General features: G+C 38.4%; 1 protein-coding gene across 2 annotated transcripts in view; it reads left to right on the forward strand.

The window, feature by feature from the left end:
* The window catches only part of LOC137261779 (inactive phospholipase C-like protein 2), a 70,786-nt gene that overhangs the window by 1,661 nt on the left and 55,772 nt on the right, over positions 1–13,353 (forward strand). For both annotated transcript variants that reach the window (XM_067799560.1, XM_067799561.1), the window contains exons 3-5: positions 32–177; positions 4,971–5,037; positions 12,126–12,219. In XM_067799560.1, coding sequence (XP_067655661.1) covers positions 4,993–5,037; positions 12,126–12,219 — 139 coding nt within the window. In that variant the 5' untranslated portion in view covers positions 32–177; positions 4,971–4,992. The remainder of the gene's footprint in view (positions 1–31; positions 178–4,970; positions 5,038–12,125; positions 12,220–13,353) is intronic.

Genomic DNA, 13,353 nt, shown 5'->3' on the forward strand with positions numbered 1-13,353 from the left:
ACATGCACTTAGTAAACAGCCATTGTTGCAGTTTTCACCACCATAATCATGGTTGGAGGCAGGTGCTCCAAGACCACTGCAACATGTGTGCCAACATGTATGGAGTCAGACTCCAACACCGACGGCTCCAACATCATCCGTGCAGACAATCATGACTGACAGCAGGCTGTGACTCAGGTAAGTTTATTTCTGTCAATACACACCTGCAGTCTGTGCCAGAAGTCCCCTGCCCCAACAAGGGACCATCTTCGGTGTTAGAGGTAGATGACATCTGATTTACCCTCTAATGAGAACGCCAGTCAGAAATCCCACCACTACCTTTCAACAATCCCATAATGAGCAACCTTATATAAATCGCCATCAATATCTGTGATCCTAATTGCGGATATCCGCTGCGAAACAGAATTAAACTACCGAGGAAGTTATGAAATATCTTTCGTAATCGGAAGGCTTCATTTGTGCTCATGCTAAGGTTGAGTCCATATGACTCTCCCACCAGCAGTCTGTAGCCGATCAAATTATGTTCTTATGGTAATAGCTCCCACAGGAAATCTGACCACAAGGAGGGGATGAGATTCTATGACCCATGGCCTCAATCAACCAATTATTCAGTCAAAGTGTTTCTGATTTGACTTCATTCAGCTGAAAGACTCATATGGCCTGAGACAATTGTTTTCTTTGGTGATCATTACAAGGAAACTGTTACGAAATATCTGATTGAAAACAAATCAAATCAATTGAAAATCCAAACCAAATTAAAGAAAAATTCTTTAAGAAGAGAATTCTTTGAGTGTCTGATATTCAGTGCCCTGAATATCCAAACCAAATTAAAGAAGAAATCATTAAGAAGAGAATTTTTTGGGTGTCTAATATTCAGTGCCCTGTCCATAAACGCCCAAATGCATAGAATCCCATCTGATTATAGTTATTATAAACTGGGTAGCATGTAATCCATTCTCATCTAGGTACTGCATCAGTTATTGTGCTCTTTCTCTCTTTCTCCTTCTCCCTCTTTCTCACACCCCACCCCCTACAAGTGATGGGCACATGGAATTTACAAGTTCTTGCAGCTTCAGAATGTCGAGACATGAAGGTTGTAACTCACGCATAATCTTGCCACTGAAGACACACAGCAGTGGTTGCTGCAGACAGATGTGTGACTAGTCACCTGATATGTTTGCTAATTGTCTTCCAGATTATATATATATATATATATATATATGTATATATATATATATATATATATATATAGATAGATAGATAGATAGATAGATAGATAGATAGATAGATAGATATATATATATATATATATATATATATAGACGAAAGACATCTGTAAGGAGTTGTCGAAGGGTATTGTCAGTATCAGATCACTAAAGTCTGTGATTGGATTGGCAACATGCCAGTGCTCTTCACAATGTTCACAGTAAAAAGTTAAATGGCATTGTACCAATGAAAAGATTTACCTTACCCTAAGAATAATATTATGATGAGGCTTAATTCCCCCACCTTGCACCAGTTACCAGCATGTTTTTGCAGTTGAAGAGTAGATTTACCTTAAACTATCGCCTCTTATTCATATATTCCTACCATCCTACTAGATTTCTGATGGGTTTATTCTCATATCTAGACTAAAGCTAGTCTCTGAATATATTTGATTTTGATAGTAACAAATGACCCGTGACATGATAGATTCTGAACCTGTGGAAACCTGGACTTTCTTCATTTTGATCTTTAGCATTGCAGGGAGGGCAAGTTAGTAGGTGAAAATATGTGGCTCAGGGACTGTGAGACAGACTAACCTACATCCAGCCACAGTCAAAGATGGAGGATGAGGCTAAGGAGGTAGACAGACAATAGGTTCAGCAATAATGAAAATAATAATTCTGTTTATAATGTGCTAGATTCCATTCATCATGTGAATGGTGTTGCACTAGTGTTATCGAGTCTTTGCATCGGTGTGTGATTTGTCTATCAACAAAAAGGACCAATGGGTGAGAAATTTATTCCCTTATTATCCCCCTGCCATGTGATGCGGGGGGATATAGTCGATGCCTCCCTCGTCTGTCTGTCTGTCTGTCTGTCTGTCCATCCGTCCGTCCGTCCGTCCGTCCGTCATCATTTTGTTTCCGGAGCATAACTCAGAAATCGTTCAATATTTTTAGATCAAACTTGATAGATATAATGATCTCAACCTATGGTTGTGCCTTTTGCTATTTACAGAGTTTTGGGCACTTTTATTATTTTTGGTTTTCCATGGAACATTTGGGTGTTAGTCTAATGGTGGGGTGGGCTTCGTTTCCGTTTCAAAAACCGTTAAATATTTTTCTGCAAAACTTTCTAGATATACCAAGGAGAACCTAAAGTGGTGCCTTATGCTGTTTACAGGTTATTGTGATTTATTATTTTTTCGTTTTCCATGGAAACGTTTCAGTCTTAGTCTCAAACGTGAGAGGTGTGTTTCGTTTCTGGAGCACAGCTCAAAAACTTCCCAATATGTGTCAGCAAAACCTGGTAGATATGTGTTGCACACCCTACAGTGGTGCCTTTTGCTATTTCCAGGTTTTTGTGATTTATCATTTTCCCATTTTCCATGGCAATGATTCTGACTTCTATATCTTGGCAGATATATGAGACAGATCTTGAAGTGGTGCCTTTTGATTTTTACAGATATATGGCATTTATATTTTTCATGATTTCCATGGAAACGATTCAAACTTAGTCTGAAAAAATAAACGTTAAGTAACTGTCAGATCATTTGTCCTTTCAAATATTTTGGGAGCCAGGGGGATATGTCATCTTCTGATGACTCCAATTGGTTGAGTCCAATCCAGGATTCGAACTTGCACCCTCAGAGTCTTGCACCTAATCGCCAGCAGGGTTTGAATCCCAGATGGGACTCAACCAAAAAAGTACTAGAAGTTGTACTTTACTAAGAAAGTGAAATCCCAAATATGACATATCTTGCATTTGACCGCTTTCTAAATGGCATTGTGTAGTTGTGCCTATTTGATATAGAGTGAGTGTTTTTAGAACATATTTCAAACAGTATACCCATATGAACAATCATTTTAGAATACAAATGAAGTTCAGTAGAGGATCAGGTAGCGCTGGGGTTGATTGGCTATAGTAATTCTTTAATTTTGGTATCATTGTGGTATTGCTGAAATATCATGTGTGGCAGCTTGTTGCCTCCCCTGCACAGCCTTGAAATATAACAAGCAGTTTCATGGTGATAATCATTTTAATCCACTGAAATACTTTTCATGTTGTTGGATTGACTGGTTAGTTGGTGTTGAGTGAGATTACTCATTTCCCTGGAGGGAAATGTTTTTGAAATATGTTAATGTTGGTTGAAATTTGATTTTTTAAATGTTCCTAATTTGGAAAATTTGGATAAAATGGGATTTTTAAATTCAAGGAAGGAATTTACAGTTTCATATGCTGTAGACTTAAGATCAGCAGATACCATCGTAATAACGTCGTCAGAGTTGTCCTAGGTAAATCCTTTTGGGGATGATCATTTACTGATGGGCCATCTAATTTTGAGTGAGTGGGTTTAGTTTTTCACTGCTATCAGCAAAATTCCAACAGTATCTTTGATATGTTGTGGCATATGCCATATTTCTTTTATTGTGGAAGGGAAGGCTAAACTGGCAGGTCATACATACCAACAGACCAAAGATCATAGTATTTTTCAACCAATGTCAGCAGATCCTGGCATGGCTAGGGAGAGTAATTCTGTACAGTGAATTGTAGTGCCAAATGGGACATTCTTGCACACACAGGAATAGAGAGAGAATGAAAGTGTTGGTTTAATGAGATCACTTTTGGACCAGTGTTGCCATGGAATCACTTTTAGTTGCTTTCACTAGAAACATCAATGACATGGAATTTAACAGATTCACAAAATGACACATTCTGATCCAAAATTCTCAAAATCAACATCATCGTTTCATCGTGCTCAAGCCATGGCTTTGGGAGAATTATGTTTACAGTAAAGTGTTGTAAGTGTAGAGTTGCGAGATATATTTTAAACTGAAGCTTCATTTTTGCTTCATTTAAGTTTGTTTATGAATTCTTTGATTTGTACGGCAGCTGTCTCATGTGTTGAGATAATTGAGTTAAAGAAAATATTTTTTTGTCATGATTTGAGCTTTTTCAGCAGTGTGACCATCACAATTTCTTTGGTGTTAATGTATATACCCAGCTCTGCCAGAAGGCTGTGTAATGAAATGTGGATTATATTCTTGATCAGTCTGTGATTGATTGTTGTAGAGAAAAAACTTTTTCTTTATTACTTGGTTTATGGATTGTTTTCACAACACCGCAGGGTTGATGGTTGACATTGAAATAAAGTAAGATTCGAATAATGTCTCTTCAAAGAAATGTTCGTTTGATGTTAAAAAGAAAGAAGACAAATCTTTTTTTTTTTCGGTATGGAGTCAAAGCCTTCCATCACATTACTTCCCCAAACCGGTTCACTTTTTCCATGATCTAGCTGAAAGTCAAGCCAACATTGGTTACAGACTGTGTCCAGTGTAAACAACTCAAAGTAAGTTGTTGAGTGGGTGAAGGAGTTTGATTTTACGCATCTGTTAGCAATATATCAGCAATATCAACGTGGGTGACACCAGAAATGGACTTCACACATTGTACTTTGTGGTGAATTGAACCTAGGTCTTCAGTGAAAACAAGTAACAAGTAAAAGCTTTATCCACGCGGCTGTAACAACCCCAGCTGATGTATGCCATTGCAACCTAGTTGTGTAGATCAGTTACCATGATGTCAACTGGAATCTTCTTCAGACTCAATCATTTACATTCCACCTTCTTATAGCTAGAATATTGCTGTATGCTGCTGAAACAAGGAATCCTGGAATGGTGATTGTTGTCAAACCCCGTGATTAGTGGGATGCATTTGTGTAATATCAGCTGATGTGGAGTAATAATCGCTCTGTTTGTTTTCAGGTATGCAAGCAATGCAGATTACATGTCTACTGATGACCTGTTGCTATTTTTAGAAGCCGAACAAGGGGTAAGTATTTGTCCTGCTATCAGGTCAATGGCCTGGGCCCCTTTTCACAAAACTAGCGTAGCACTTTAACCGTCGTAACTCGTATACATGGCCCCATCTCAAAAAACGATCATTGCTCTAAGGTCATCACAGCCCCTATACTTCGATATGGACTTGTGACAGTTGTAATACTACGATCACTTTGTGAAATGTGCTCAAAATCCCTTAAAGCTATTGTAAGCCTATGTTAGAGTATGGGAAGTCTGATTGCCATTGAGATAGCTTTGTGTAGCAGGGCCCAGTTGTTTGAGTGTGGAGTCATGATGGTCTCTACTGCTGACCACAATGCCATTGGGGCTGTTCCAGAAGCATGGGGGGGCATATTGAAGAATTTCACCAATGTGGCTGAAGTTCTGGACAGTACTGAGCTGACACCTGCATCATCCTGTAAGTGGTCTCTGGCGAACCAGAGCCGGACCTGCTCACTGTGTGTGTGATCTGGCATTAGTGTGTTGCATTGTGTGATGACACCATGTTATTGTCCACAAGGCATGGTCACAATTCCAGTGTACAACTGGGTGGATCAACAACAAGTTACACCTTTTGCTTTGTTTGACAGAAGACATGAAAGTTTGCACCAAATTGCATACAATAAGTTCAGATTCATGCAGGAATTGTTAACATCAGCAATCTCACCAAATGGCCAGCCTGAATCATGCTCATGCAACTTATTGTACAACAATACCGAGATGAAATTCTCCTACCTAATCCTGTTCTACAGGACACAAACATCATTTTTGAGGTTTGGAGATCCATGCTGCCTGTACATCTGTGTATAAACTTATAACTCATAAATGATTTCATTCTCTTTGGATCTCTGCAGAATATCTATACAGGTCATGTGCATGCAGTATGTGGATACAAAAACATTTTCAAAAAAAAGGAAGTATACATTAAGGGAATAATATTTTTTGTTCTCCAAAAGTAAACATGTGTAGGAACTGTATAATTCCGATAGCCAATCAATACTTCTTGAGACAGCTCCCTATTTAACCAGGAACTTGCTGTAGGCATGCGGAGCTGCCAACAGTTCACCACCGTTTGTGTCCAACAGAGTAGTTTTTTGTAGGAAACCCTCGTTTGGCTGTCTAATGCTGTTTTGAGCTGAGAGACAAACCATGAAACAGATGAATGTGTTTGGCAGCAGTTACCAGATTATGAATGAAATGAGAAACTACTTTTTACCTGTGTTCTTGAGAGTCAGAGACTAAGTCCAAAGTTGTGAGCTTAAGAAATAGTCAGCATTTCATTAAAATGTGAACAGTTGCTGATTTGACACTTTGAGGTGTTTGTGTTTATAGTCAGCCGTTGTTTTTAGCTCTTTGATGTACAGGTTTTATTAATTGAAGGTGTTCCTTCACTACTTCCATAGTTTTCTTTAACATGAATCAGCCATTTATTTTTATTTCCGAGTATGCTCTTCATTGGTTAGTAAGAAAATAATTTTCAGCTATGAGCGAGGACCTTTCAAGGCTGTATTTCCTCTGTGAGTTTCAAGACTACTAAAACATGGCAACTTCCATGCCACTCTTGGCCATACATCATCCACATAACAGAATCTGTATCTCTCATACTACAGTGTATTGATACTTCTTGAAAATGGAATTTGTGAATTAGTGATGTAGTGATTGTCATTTTGCCACCTTAAACAGAATAGATGCTACGCCTCTAACAAATATGGTTTTAATGGAAGAGACAGTTCCTCACAGGAACAAATTTACCATGAATTGCTTTACACATCATGGAATTTGGTCATATGAGGCCCAGTCTTCATCAGCTGAATAATGTCAATAAGTACGACTTTCATTCAGTCCTTGAACGTTTCCTTTTTCTGGATGCTGTTGGAAGTTTACTCATGAAATGCATTCGACCAAGAGAAATATTATTGAATCCATCATGAACCACTATGCCGTGCAGCTATGTGTATCCAAGACTTACTTGTGTACTGTTCCACTCCAACAATCATATCAACCATATTTCTTAAATGAACTCAAGTTTGACATCCTGCATTAGCTGCATCGTCTCCCATCTGATCACTTACAGGACCAAGTGTATTGGAACGTTGTCGGGTAGACCCAATAACTCATTCGTTGTGCAAGTCAGACAAACTGACTGAGCTGTATTGGTTCTTCAGATCAAAGTCTTGCATGTCCTGCAGTCTTCGGTAATACACTTGAGCTGGATAGCTTTAATCAAGGACATGGTTTGGGAGAATAGCTTCCTTCAAACTGGTCACAATCTGCTCATCTTGAGGGCATATTACTTGTACTGTTGGCTTTCATCATCACGCAGACTCATCACTTCTTTTAGTGGAGGAATCTGGAAATTAAACGCCTTGAGTATGTCAAGAATCTTTGAAAGTGAAGAGAAATACTTGAAATACGAACTAGTTTGTCGTATGTCTATCATCTATACAATTCTTTTGAGTTTGAGGTGGGGGAGGAAGGGGTCCTGAGAGTAGTTTCTTTGCTGTCCACAGATTATGTCCAAGTGCATTTGCACTATGAATCTAGTGTGACAGTGTGATGTAGAGATACTGGGTTGGAAATAGCTTCAGGAAGTCACGATTGGTGATAGAACATGATTCCAGCAGTGATAATGTGCCTTCTTTTTTGGTAGATGTGTACTTTTGTTTGCTCCAGTTATGCATGTTTTGCATTTGCCAGATGATTCATGAACTGTCATAAAAATTGGATGCATGTGTTTTTCCCATTATTTCAGAATAATTGAAAGACAGGCATACTGCATTTCAACACTCACATAGACTACCTGATAACTTAACTGAATTGAACACTTGAGACCTTCCACCTGCATGCAGTTTTAAATGTTTAATTTACTCCCCATGTAATCTTGAAATACACTGAAAACACTCCATTCTGCCATGTCTAAATGAACTCACAGGAGTGAAGTGGTTTGTTAAGTGTGGGTGGTTCTGAAATGGTCTGTTTTTCCTCACATGGCTGTACTGTTCCACAGATACAACAAACCATGAAAGTGTTTACTATTCTAATTTTTCAAACGTTTATAAAGAGACGTCAAATGCATCGCTGGAAGGTTTTGTAAAGTGCTCTATGTCACTATTATGATGTCATGTCACTACTATGACGTCGGGCTGGTGGGGTAGCCTAATGGTTAAGGTGTTAGCTTGGTATGCCGAAGACCCATGTTGATTCCCATCATGGGCACAAGTTGTGAAGACAATTTTTGGTGTGCTCCCACAGTGTTTTGGTGCCTTTTGCTATGTTCAGGTTTTTGCCATATATAATTTTCTGGGTTTCCATGGAAACATTTGGGACTTAGTCTCAAAATGGAGGGATGGGCTTTGTTTCTGGAGCACAACTCAAAACCTTCTAAATATCTTTCTGCAAAACTTGGCAGATATGTAGGGGAGACCCTAAAGTGGTGCCTTTTACTATTTACTGACTTTTGTCTTCACTTTCCAAGTTTCCATGGAAACGATTTTGACTTAGTCTCAAAATGGAGTGATGGACTTTGCTTCAGGAGCACAACTCGAAAACTATTCAATATCTTACAGCAAAACTTGGCAGATATGCAAGGCAGACCACAAAGTGGTGCCTTTTGCTATTTACAATATTTTGGCACTTATATTTTTCCATGTTTCCATGAAACCAATTCTGACTTAGTCTCAAAATGGAGGGATGGGCTTCATTTCCAGAGCACAGCTTGAAAACCATTTGATATCTTTCAACAGATCTTGGCAGATATATGAGACAGATCTTGAAGTGGTGCCTTTTGCTGTACATCAAGTAACTGTCAGATGATTTGTCCTTTCAAATATGTGGGGGCCGGGGTGATATGCCATCTTCTGATGACTCTTGAGTTCAGTGGATTTATGTGGACCCAATTATGTGTAAATCCTTCAAAGCTGACTCAACGTGAACTGACCGGGTTGACCATTCACTCCAAGGTGGGACTGTCTGCCCACAATAACCAGCTTCACGCAACTGAACAGTCATGCCAATTAATATTGAGAGAGCAGCAAACACGCATGATATTAAAACCTTCTACAGACATCACCCTTCACTGTTTGATGTCAGCTTTAGCTTCATGTTTTACCAGCCGATATTATTGCAGGAAAACACTGCTGCATTTTAGGGCCAGAAAATACATTGAGGATATATTTAGAAAATCAATTATGAAGCAATGTAGATGAGCTTCATTGAAGACGTCAGTTTTATCTACTTGCAGATGTAGCATGGTGATTAATATAAATGTCGATTCTTCGAATATCAGGTGATGGAAAAGAGAATCATTTTGTGCTTCTATACTTTGGCCACAATAAATCACTTGGTAGATTTTCATCCAGTTTGTACATGAGCCCTCATGTTTTTTATGTTTTGCCGTTTTTAAACAAGGTGTTCCTTGTTTCTTTGGACAGTAAGGATGTGATTTGGATACATCTGGAATATTTGATGGTTTTGTTGTCAGGTACTTGGTGGTTATTGAATTGTGTGAGGTAGAGTGTTTGATAGTCAGGCAGATGGGGATTATTACCCTAGTCATCATTCTAATTGCCATTCACTTGAAAAACATCCCCCTGGTGTAGTTTTCATGTGTTATACCTCAGGTTAACGATAAGTTTAATGTTTCTATATTTATCACGTAGGAATTTTTTTCAGGATTGACTCTGTCTTACTTAAAAGTAGCAGTAACTTCTCTTATTGAGCAAGATTCTGAGCATCATAGGTCATTGAATCGTATCTGACACACACACACACACACACACACACACACACACACACACACACACACACACACACACACACACACACACACACAGAGAGAGAGCTGAAGTCCTGCCTAGGAGAAAAAGCCACACATATACACATGCATGCATGTTGTCATGTGAGTAAAACATATTCTTAAGTATGATGTTAAAGCCCATCAGTCTTTGATGTACTTTGTATAGATTACTTTAGCGATTTAGGAAAAAGAAACAACTAGGAAACTATAGCTAAAGCTCATAGTTCACTTTAAACTATATATTTGTTGAAGACATTGTATACTTTTAAGTCTTCTGTGAACACCTTTCTTTTATATCAGACATCTGTTATCATATTTAATATCTTGAACTTAAAGTAGATCTTTTTACCCTCTTACTTGACTGAACTAAGCAGCCATGTTATTAATGAAATGTAACTATAAATTATGTTGGATATTTTTATCACTTTACCAAAACATTTACTGCTAGTGAAAATCTGTAAGCTATAAATTTGATTGGACTTCAAAGTGAGGGTTGAAGAGAAAGGACATATATGTCCCTGTGGCATCCAGGGTGTTCAGCAACACACATTCAACAAAACAAGCAGAACAGCTCTAACTGGACCAAGTATAGGTTTGTCTTGGACCACGTCTCTTTGAAAATACCTTCATTTGTTCTTTGTTGTTAGAGTCCTGAAGATATTTTGATGTTTTGTATAGTGATCCCTAAAATCTCTGTCATTATTTAGGGTGCTGTGATAAGTACTTTTATGCTGAATTTAGGTCACTATGGCGATTTTGAAAATCTTTGAAATATCCAACTGTGTAAAATGGTCAATCTGATTTTTCCAATCACACTAAGTAACCATTTGAAATTCATTCCATTTGTTGGATCGTGATAAATGGAAGCAACCTGCCAAATCTGAAACATTTATCAACTTCGTGATGAGGGTGTAATTTGTTTTTCAATTCACGAACAAAATCTACAGCTGCAGCATCAGCTTCAGTTGATAATGGTCGGTACTCAATATGCCAGTGCTTTGTATTTTAATCCAGAATCGAGGTGTTCCTTAACATTGATGATATGTAAATCAAGAATGTAATTAAGTGTGGCTAGTTTTTATAGCAGCCAAACCCTGTGGTGATAAATAATGCATACAATTAATTGTGTGACTCTGAAATCCTGAAGTGCCATAAAGTGAGAAATGTGCTGGAGAGAATATTTACATTAATGTCTGGCTTAATAGGCAAGGGAAATCATTCTGTTTAATGGGGGTTAATCCCTTGTACTGGCCTCCAAAACCCTTCATAGTTGCTGAAGAATTAATCAGGGCTATTTAAGAAGCAATAAATCACTGGCTTGTAGAAGGTTTAAATTTGATCACAGTGATAGTGTCTGTGTAAAGTCTTTACCATACATTATGTTTTATTTTAGTCATAATTAATGTATTATTGTATCAGTTACACTCATTTCATTTACTATGGCATTTGACATCTTGGGAAGATAGAAGGCAGAGTGGAAGTTTCTGTTCATAATTGGGACATGAGGTAGCCTAGTGGTTCACGTCTTTGCTCTTCATGCCAAAGACCCAGGTTTTATTCCCCTCCCATGGACAGAGTATCAAGCCCATTTCTAGTGTCTCCTGGCATGATATCGCTGGTATCTAAAAGTGGCATAAAATGCAGTTGAGAGTTTCTTTCCATGTTGCCAGGAACTGCTATTCCTGGATGGAATCTGGGTTTGGCCTTGTTTTTGGTCTTTCTGTTTGTCACACCATACACATGTTAAACGGTTTCCTTATGATGATAAACAGCTAAGAGCTGCATCAATTTGATATTTCCTCCCATTTTAATCTTGTGAAATGAGTGAAGTATTGTTTAAAGTGGTGTAGTAACCAAGTGAGTCACTTGCATGTTTCCAGTGAGTCAAAATAGAAAAGGTCTAAGGTCAGAGAAAGAATGCAACTTAACCGGAAACTTAACTAACCCAGATCTTATGGCGAGAAAGAACACTTCCTATTTTGCCAGAAATTCTGCATCCCTTTTTCAAAGCTGGTGTTGTAGTCGAGTGATTAAAGTGTTTGTATCGCTATAGACCCAGGTTCGATGCCCACATGGATGCTATGTGTTAAGCCCATTTCTGGTGTCAGTGTCCCTCACTGTCAAACGCTTATGCTCTGATATCATAAGTTGTATGCCTCTCATGAAGGTTATACGATCTGATGTATGTCTTTTTGTTGCCGTGTTACCGGAGTAGGTAGGTGAGAGATGGTCTTGTAACTCAAGAGCTCTTACACCGACTAAATTTTGTTTTTTTCTTGTTACAGATGCAAAGAGTTACCAAAGATAAATGTCTGGATATCATCAACAAATTTGAACCTTCAAAAGAAGGACGAAGGAAAGGCCAACTTGGCATTGATGGTAAGTCCATTTTCTGATCAGAGTTAGTAGTGATGTGTGGTCCCTGGTATATTGAGACTTGTGAACACATAGCTCAGAAACATCATTTCATCCATCCATCCACACAGACACATCCCACCACCACCACCAATACCACTACACCCTATACTAATAGTCCCAGTAGTTTCTCTCGATGTGTTGTATGGCCACTTTTTGTCAATAAATATTCACAAAGTGGCCAACCATTCCCTAGTTTTTACCAGCATATTTTCCTTTCACTTGTTGCTAACACAGTCCACACCACCTCCTTGACTCCAGAACCTTGAAGATAATTCTTGCTATGTCACTGCATCAGTTTCACTTCCAACTGAAATAAGATCTGGCAACTTAGCAAGAGACAGTGGCCTTCGCGTTACACAACCAGGGACATTTCTCAGTCCAGGTTATTGCTTCAACCTTTAATGCTACCTTTGCACATTATTTATGACTGGATCCTGATTCAGTATTTCCTGCAGAATTTAAAACAGTTGTCTTGTACTTGCATCAGAAACTCGCCCCCATAAAGAGAGAGAACAATTGTTCTAGATTCTATGATTCTATGACATGGATGAAGAAGAAAGATTACACAACTTTTTGTTACATGATTCAAATTGTATCTGCCTGTATCTACATCTGTTAATACTGACAAAGTTATGTCACCATTGTTTGTTATCTGTGTAAACGCATTGTGTAAGTCTACGAGCTGATGATCTGTGATAGCTTTGAGCTGTTGGTGATGACAAATTATCACCCTGTAACTGGGTTGCCTCAGTTGGTGATGGCAACATTGTCACTTAGAAGGTCACTGTTGACAGAGCCATGGTGTTCCAAGTGGATGTAGGTGACATTGAGCGACAAGTTGATGTCTTTTTACCAGCCCTTGGTGCCAGAGCTAATTTCAAATGACGTGATGGTGGTATTTTATTGATTCTCTCAGCTAATTTCAGATGCTGAATTATGGTGTTGAGTAGGGTTAGCATTCAGTTGGCGATGATGAAGTTGATATTGAAGGAGATGTAGTCGTCATGGTTGCTGATTTTGGTACCCCACTTTTTTAATATCATAGGTATCTTCTGCAGATTCGCATGTCTGCTTGTATCTGTAATCATCATGTTT

The sequence above is a fragment of the Haliotis asinina genome, chromosome 14 (assembly GCF_037392515.1).
Source record: "Haliotis asinina isolate JCU_RB_2024 chromosome 14, JCU_Hal_asi_v2, whole genome shotgun sequence".
Lineage (NCBI taxonomy): Eukaryota > Metazoa > Mollusca > Gastropoda > Lepetellida > Haliotidae > Haliotis > Haliotis asinina.